At 36.2% G+C, this 7,572-nt stretch overlaps 1 protein-coding gene across 1 annotated transcript; it reads left to right on the top strand.

Annotated features, from left to right (window-relative positions):
- Nucleotides 1-1,270: 1,270 nt before the first annotated feature.
- Nucleotides 1,271-7,006, top strand: LOC149210943 (sulfate transporter 3.1-like). Its single transcript, XM_089396832.1, has 13 exons — nt 1,271-1,690; nt 1,796-1,844; nt 2,129-2,336; nt 2,851-3,022; nt 3,155-3,220; nt 3,348-3,461; nt 4,057-4,173; nt 4,280-4,406; nt 4,559-4,845; nt 5,082-5,272; nt 6,116-6,201; nt 6,370-6,446; nt 6,547-7,006. The coding sequence occupies exons 1-13, from the start codon at nt 1,376-1,378 to the stop codon at nt 6,724-6,726; spliced, it is 1,989 nt and encodes a 662-aa protein (XP_089252958.1). The 5' UTR covers nt 1,271-1,375; the 3' UTR covers nt 6,727-7,006.
- Nucleotides 7,007-7,572: the final 566 nt, after the last annotated feature.

Here is a 7,572-nt window from a genome sequence, read left to right as displayed (position 1 = left end):
AAATATGTGTATATCTTACCATTTTGTGATGAATTTCTTGCTTAATAAACACTTGTAGAGTTTGATTTTCCCATTTGGATTTTAGTATAAAAAAGTCTATGTTTCCTTCTCGTGTTAATTGTTTTGTATACTTGATTTAGTTTTGGTTTTCATATGTTCTTGAATCTTATGCAAACCACAAGGTATCCGTTACTTTATGGTGTGTTTACATGAATACCTATTCAATGTGCAAAGAGAACATGCAATTTGAGAATATATTTAGATGGTGTGCGTAGATAACATGTGAATATGACAAGTAGCAAGCGATTACCAAAATGTAAATATGACAAGTAGCAAGCGATTACCAAAATGTAAATATGACAAGTAGCCAGTGATTACCAAAATATACTTGAGATGAGATTATCTTTTCATGTGTTAGAATTTAACTTAGGTGAAGAGGATAATAATAAGTCATCCTAAGTATCCAAACTAAATCCAATTGACGAAACTAAATATGAGTTATATAAATGTAACTGCAAATTTATTTGCAAGGCTTGTCTAGAAACCAAGAAGTATGGTGGTGGCCCTTGTTTAGTACAAACTTAAAAGGTTTTCTAGGTATTTTAGGTTTTGGAGTTTTTCTAATTATTTTAGGCTTTAGAGTTTTTTTCATTCTAAAATTAGGTCAAACAAATTTTGATCAAATCTTTAGTTTTTGTTATTTAAAATGTTTTATACATAAATCAATTTGTGCACACAATGGCTACTAAAATTTATAATTCCAACAAATTCTTATCAAATTTCAATTAAATTAACTAACAAAATTGTAAAGAGAAAAACTCTAGAAAAGCTAGAATACACTAACGTAATGCAAGTGTGGTCTTCAGATTTAGTAAAGGTAACTTAATGTGCGTTATCCACTTTCAGAATGAAGAGGATCCGTTGGAGGGGTTTGGCTGGAGCTTCGATCATTTTCTTCTTTAAACGATGTCCAGAGGCACGTTCCATGCTATAGATTCGATTATCCATCCCATCACAATGGGACAACACAAATCTGTTTTATACTATCGTATGAAAAAGTACTGGATCTTAAATTGATATTATCCCGAAGATATTTAAGATTACATGGTTTAAACTCTTCCAATGAAGTAGACGCTCATGGGTCCCAAATTCCACTTAGAATGGTAAGCGATTGAGTCTGGTGGGTCACTCATTCCACTACGAGAAGTCCTCCGACTCGGACTTTCCATCCAACCTGTTGATCTGCCCTACAAATATCGCAATTTCCATCCCCTCTTCATCGTAAATCTGAGTAAGTTGCTCGTGTAATGCCTATGGAAGTCTAATCAGCTCAGTTTTCCGGCTGTTCAAGCAAGAAAGGAAACAATTGAAGGCCATGGAGGGAGCACTGAACGCCCAGAACGATACCAATGGTGGTTTTTATGATAATGATTTGGAGATGGCTGTGGTTCATAAAGTGAGCCTCGGGCCTCCGAAGAGTACACTGAATCGCATTGAAGGGGCTGTGAAGGAGACTCTGTTTCCGGACGACCCCTTTAGACAGTTCAAAAATCAGCCAGCAAAACGGAAGTGTTTGCTGGGAGTTCAGTATGTGTTTCCAATACTTGAATGGGCACCCAAATATTCAATACATCTTCTAAAGTCTGATATTATCTCTGGATTAACTATAGCCAGCCTGGCCATACCGCAGGCAGGTTTCTATGCAGAAAATCATTAGTGATGTCAAATGGGGTTTTATTTACTTTAGAAATTTAATGAGACTAATACAAGGATGATAATTGACTGTGACTTGCAGGGTATAAGCTATGCTAAGTTGGCCAATCTTCCACCTATTCTTGGCCTTTGTGAGTTGTTTAGATCAGATTCGTTTTGAACCTGAATTTTTTTTGGCAACCCATTACTTATTTTAGTATGAAAATTTTTCACATTTTTTGAGAACTTTTTCTAGAATATTTGTGTGTGTTGAGAGTTTTTTCTAGACCATTATATGTTTTGGTTGAGGTGTCCGGCTAACACTCCACCATCTTCGAATATTTTGAGTTCTTATATAAATCAGACAGTATTTCCAATTAATTGCATGTAATTGACCAATGTATGAGAGGTCCGTTGAAATTTGTCATGCATGCAGACTCGAGCTTCGTCCCACCTCTCGTTTATGCAATGCTAGGAAGTTCGAAGGACCTTGCCGTGGGAACCGTTGCCGTTGTATCTCTTCTTCTGACATCCCTCTTTAGCAGTGAGGTCTCTCCAGTGGAGAATCCAGTCTTATATTTGCACTTGGCCTTCACAGCAACCTTTCTTGCAGGGATTTTTCAAACAGCTTTGGGCATTTTCAGGTAATAATTGGCACAGTTGTATACTAATTTGTGACAGCAATACAGCATCTTTAACCTAGATTTCATACGCCACTGGTTCAGAATACATGTGATATGAGAAAGTTGAATAGCGTAGCTATGAATAGAACAATTTGTTTGTATGACTTCACAAGTACGTAGGCAGAACTTTATAATTTATCTGAATTATCTATATAAGGTTACAAAACAGATGAAATATCTGCTCTGAATGATTATGATGATGGAATATATATATATTGGAATGACTCATAAACTTATCTAACTATAAACAATTAATCTATCTAATAAAAGAATAAAATAATTATTTAAAGGATATTCTTTATAATTAAATTATTAGTCTACTATTCTATTGCAATCAATACATAGATATATGATTAGATAATTTGTGTATTGGTTTTTAGAGAGGAAAGCAAACACTTTGCCATAATCTGACAGATAGTAGACGATTTCAGGCTTTGGTTGTCTGTTGATTGTGATGCAATATTATTGGACCCAGGTTGGGATTCATCATAGACTTCCTGTCACATGCAACTATAATAGGATTCATGGCGGGCGCAGCTACAGTCGTGTCCCTTCAACAACTAAAAGGCATACTTGGACTCCACCAATTTACGAAAAAGACAGACATAGTATCTGTCATGCGTTCAGTCTGGGGACAAACACACCAGGTCGGTACATGGATAAACGCGTTGAAGGCACTGGAATCTATGTTATCACTGTTTTTGTTTTTTCATGAAAATAGCTGTGATTCTAATTTCTGACCAACTTGTATCATCCCGTGATGCCTTTTCTGTGTGCAGTGGAGATGGGAAACCATAGTAATGGGGTTATCATTTCTCTGCCTTCTCCTCGTTACCCGCCACATTGTCAGTGGCTTTGTAACTTTCTGCTCATCATGGTTACATTATTTAGTTTTGCAGACCCACAATAAAATGTCCCGGAATTATTGTTTTCTGGATTGATATATTAATTGATGTTTTCTGGTGCTGACAGAGCAAGAAAATTCCCAGGCTATTTTGGATATCAGCTGCTACTCCTCTGACAACTGTTATTGTGGGCAGCCTGATGGTCTTTGTAACACACGCTGACAAACATGGGGTTGCTATTGTAAGTTTATGTATAACCTTTTCAATACGAGTCCTCATGTCTGTGTTTCATTATAAAATTGAAAACAGCCCTTATAACGTATCTGGAGGCTGTAGCTAACAAACCCAAACTTGAGCATGTAATTCAGTTAGATAAGATCAGCTCTCGTAATGGAGCTCACAAAAAAGACTATTAAATCTGTTTTCATTTTTTGGTAATGTATAGATCAGTTATTTTTTTTGTTGGTATATGATAAACTATGGTATTGAAGATAAAGGGTTTTCTGAAAAGCGGGTGATATGCAAGTATGCCCAATATGCGTTGGAATACATAAAAGTGCCTTGGGAAAACTTAGAATTGACCAATAGGAAGAAAGTGAGAAAATAGGGTTGTGTGGCCATTAATAAATTTTATTTTCTAGATAGACTTCTTCAGGTTAATTGTGTAAGTAGGCTCCACATTTTCAGCATCCTTACACAGTTTGCATCACATAAGTCCATTACAATATGAATAATTATGAAAATCTGCATTCAAACAAACCTGAATTTGCTCATTTCATTCCCAAATTCTTTGACACTTCTTTTGTGTTCATTTCTGTGTCATTCGCTTGGAACAGGTTGGTGACCTCAAAAAGGGATTGAATCCATTGTCCATAAACCAATTCGTTTTCGAGGGTCGATATCTGCAAACCGTTTTAAAGGCGGGATTGATAACTGCCATCCTTACGCTCACTGTATGGCCTCCCCAGTCCTACTCAGTTACAAATTGTTTTTACTGTATTTAGAGATCAGCATATGTATTGATGTCCACAAGCTTGTTAATTGTTTGAAATCATGCAGGAGGGAATTGCGATCGGTCGAACTTTTGCTCTGTTCAAAAATTACCATATCGATGGCAATAAAGAAATGATTGCCATTGGGATGATGAATATTGTGGGTTCCTGTACCTCTTGCTATATTACGACAGGTATTCATTCCACTTTATCTCTGCACTTAACTCACAGAATTTCATATGGCATTCAGTGAAATTGTGAATTTTGTTGTTGTAGATGAGAACCCATGAGCTCATGGAGCAAGATGTGCTTATTCATAAATTATATATCCATGAATTTGTTGCAGGTGCTTTCTCGAGGTCAGCTGTGAACTACAATGCTGGCTGCAAGTCAGCAGTGTCGAATATTGTGATGGCCACTGCAGTAATGATAGTGCTTCTGTTTCTGACTCCTCTTTTTCATTACACTCCTCTTGTAGCGTTATCTTCCATTATAGCTTCAGCCATGCTTGGATTAATCGATGTGCACGCATTCCATCACTTCTGGAAGGTGGACAAGCTTGATTTCTTAGTCGCATTGGCGGCCTATCTTGGAGTCGTCTTTGTTGATGTTCAAATTGGTCTGGTCATAGCGGTATGTCGGATTCTTTTCACCTGATGCCATTTTTCTTCAGAATGGCTTACACCCCTTTCTAAATGAACCAAATGTTAGAGCCATAGTTTAGGCATATAAACTAGAAATTGAAATTAAATCATTAAACCAGAATTTCCATCATAGACCTGGCATTAATTTGTACTCTTATTAGAATGTTGAAATCGTAGGATCCAGCTGTTTATATATTTGCTGAGAAATTCATCCTTACAATACAGGTGGCCATTTCTATGGTAAGAGTAATACTGCACGTTACAAGGCCTCATACTGTAGTCCTTGGGAACATTCCCAACACTACCGTTTACAGAAGCATTGAACAGTATACAGATGCCACCAGAATTCCAGGGATTCTCATTCTCCGCATTGAGGCTCCAATCTATTTTATGAATTCAAGCTATTTAAGAGAAAGGTTTATCTTCTTTTTCAATTATAACCTTCTGCTCACGGTTGAATCACTTAGTTCAGAAGAACAGAATAGCTCTATACCATGTTATCATTTTCGGTCATGAAAATTAAAAAAGATATACCTTCTTGTTTATTTTTTATCTAAAATACACTTGACAAGCTTGAGAGGTTGTTGATTACAAGGCACATATCAGTCAAAAGCCAAGCCTGAGTGGGAAATGAACCTAAGAAGATACTGCTCAAAGTCAATTCAGAAACATATTAGTCAGAAACCGATTCCAATCCAAATCAGAAATTTTGCACTTATACCAAGAATATCTAGATTAAAGAATAATAGGAAATTAGGTAATATTTTTCTATAAAAATTACATAAGAGAAATTTTTGGCTATGGATTTTGTTCAACAGAAAAACTTTGCTTAATTCATTATGGATCACAAAATCCTAATAATAAAGAAAAATAATTTTAACTTGATTATAGATTATGGAATAATAGGAAATTTTAGATTATGCAATAATAGGAAATTTTGAAGGATACGAGAAATCAAATAGTTGATTTTTCTTATATATTTTGTAATTGAATCTACTACCAACCCGCTCTAGGGAGTAAGAAAACTGACCCTTTAGTAAGGCCTAGAACTCAGTTTTGTTGTTTTCGACTTGAGCCCAGTCAGCCAACTTAGATCCATGAAAATACAGCCAAGAACTCCACCTGGTTTACCATGGTACAATTAAGCCCACTCAGCCAACTTAGATCCATGAAAATAAAGCCAAGAACTTTACCTAGCTTACCATGGTACAATTAAGCGGCTTTACCTTAATCTGCTAATTATGTTGTCCCCTGCACAGGATAATACGATGGATAGAAGATGAAGAGGAGAGGCTCGCAAAGGTGGACGAAGACAAGTTGCGATACATTATTCTGGATATAGCTCGTAAGTTCAAAAAATAAATCAATGCATTATGTATTTTCATGAATCTCTGACTTTAGGAATATCTAATATCTAAGAATCTGACCATCAAGAGAGAACTAGAAGTCAATTGTTTTTTAAATAATGATCCATATCAGTATTATTAACGTTTATATTTCTTTGCTTTTGCAGCTGTAGCCAGCATTGACACCACTGGAATTAATATGCTCGAAGAACTTCAGAAAACAGTGGATAGACAAGGTCTTCAAGTAAGGAACTAGGTTTGATTATCTATACATTTTGGTCAATATTAATACTATTGAGTTAACCAGTTCGGTCTTTAATTTTTTACTATATAAATGGTTTCAGCTGGCTTTAAGCAACCCGGGAGCTGACGTGTTGGAGAAGCTCCAGAGGGCAAAGTTCACTGAATTTCTGGGGCAGAATTGGTTGTTCCTCACTGTTGGCGAGGGTGCGGAAGTTTGCAAATCTCTGATACATGATCAGAAGCTAAAGACCTCAACAAATGGAATTAGTACGAACGAATGACACGAATAATCAGATCACTATGACTGTGATATACCGCTCATATATCATGCGGAAGCTCAGTGTTCTCTTCTCCACGGTCTGCTACAGTAGTTCTATTCTCCACAGTCTGCTACAGTAGAAGAAGTTTTGATAGAACGAATGAATAACCATAAAAATCCACGAAGAAGCTCCAACGATGATAGCATCGTTGTCGGATTTTAGGTTTACAAAGTCATTGTGTAATATAGTATTTCATAATAAATCATGCATTCTGACCGCGTCTAAGGCTATAATGCTCAAATTTTCTTGAATGGAATGCTGCGAGTTGATTGCACGCTCTACATGATTTTGTCTTGGTGGCCGATGGTACTTGGAAAGTCAACGATTGCGCTTGAGGGTTGTTTAATATTGATTTTTGAATTTGGATATATATAATTTTAATAATTTTCTATTAGTTGGTGAGGATTACATTCTGATGAGCTCATTTTTCAACATGTTAACGCCACATCCCTATTTGATTTATTTGATTGGTTGGCTATAAAATACAGATGGAAGAAAATTGGTAATAATCCAACCAAACTAAAAGACAACGTTTAATAGGCCCAAAACTGATCTTGTGTTGCACAACATTAATTCCAATGACCTTGTGCATTCAATTCGTTGTCTAGTTTCTTTTGAAGAATTCAGGAAAGGGTTTCGAGAGTTCAATTAGTTTCTTGAGGAAGCCATCACCACCGACATTCGAGAACCTCCATCGCCGTGCATAAAATTATTATTTGGCAACGTGAAATCCAAGCGTGTTTGTGTTCAATTCTGTGTCTGTGTTCTCTGATATGGTATCACAACTCAGTGCAAGAGTTATGGTTT

The sequence above is a fragment of the Pinus tabuliformis genome, chromosome 1_2, assembly GCF_031772625.1.
Source record: "Pinus tabuliformis cultivar Carrire ecotype Pingquan chromosome 1_2, CPIR1, whole genome shotgun sequence".
Lineage (NCBI taxonomy): Eukaryota > Viridiplantae > Streptophyta > Pinopsida > Pinales > Pinaceae > Pinus > Pinus tabuliformis.
The sequence above is the reverse complement of the archived record's forward strand: the minus strand, read 5'-3'. Positions and strand labels throughout refer to the sequence as shown.

Excerpts from the sequence above, each read along its gene's own strand:
- LOC149210943 (XM_089396832.1), top strand. The coding sequence starts at position 1,376 with ATGGAGGGAGCACTGAACGCCCAGAACGATACCAATGGTGGTTTTTAT. Across the intron at positions 2,337-2,850 it reads ACAGCTTTGGGCATTTTCAG|GTTGGGATTCATCATAGACT; the intron begins GTAATAATTGGC and ends TATTGGACCCAG. Across the intron at positions 4,846-5,081 it reads AAATTGGTCTGGTCATAGCG|GTGGCCATTTCTATGGTAAG; the intron begins GTATGTCGGATT and ends CTTACAATACAG.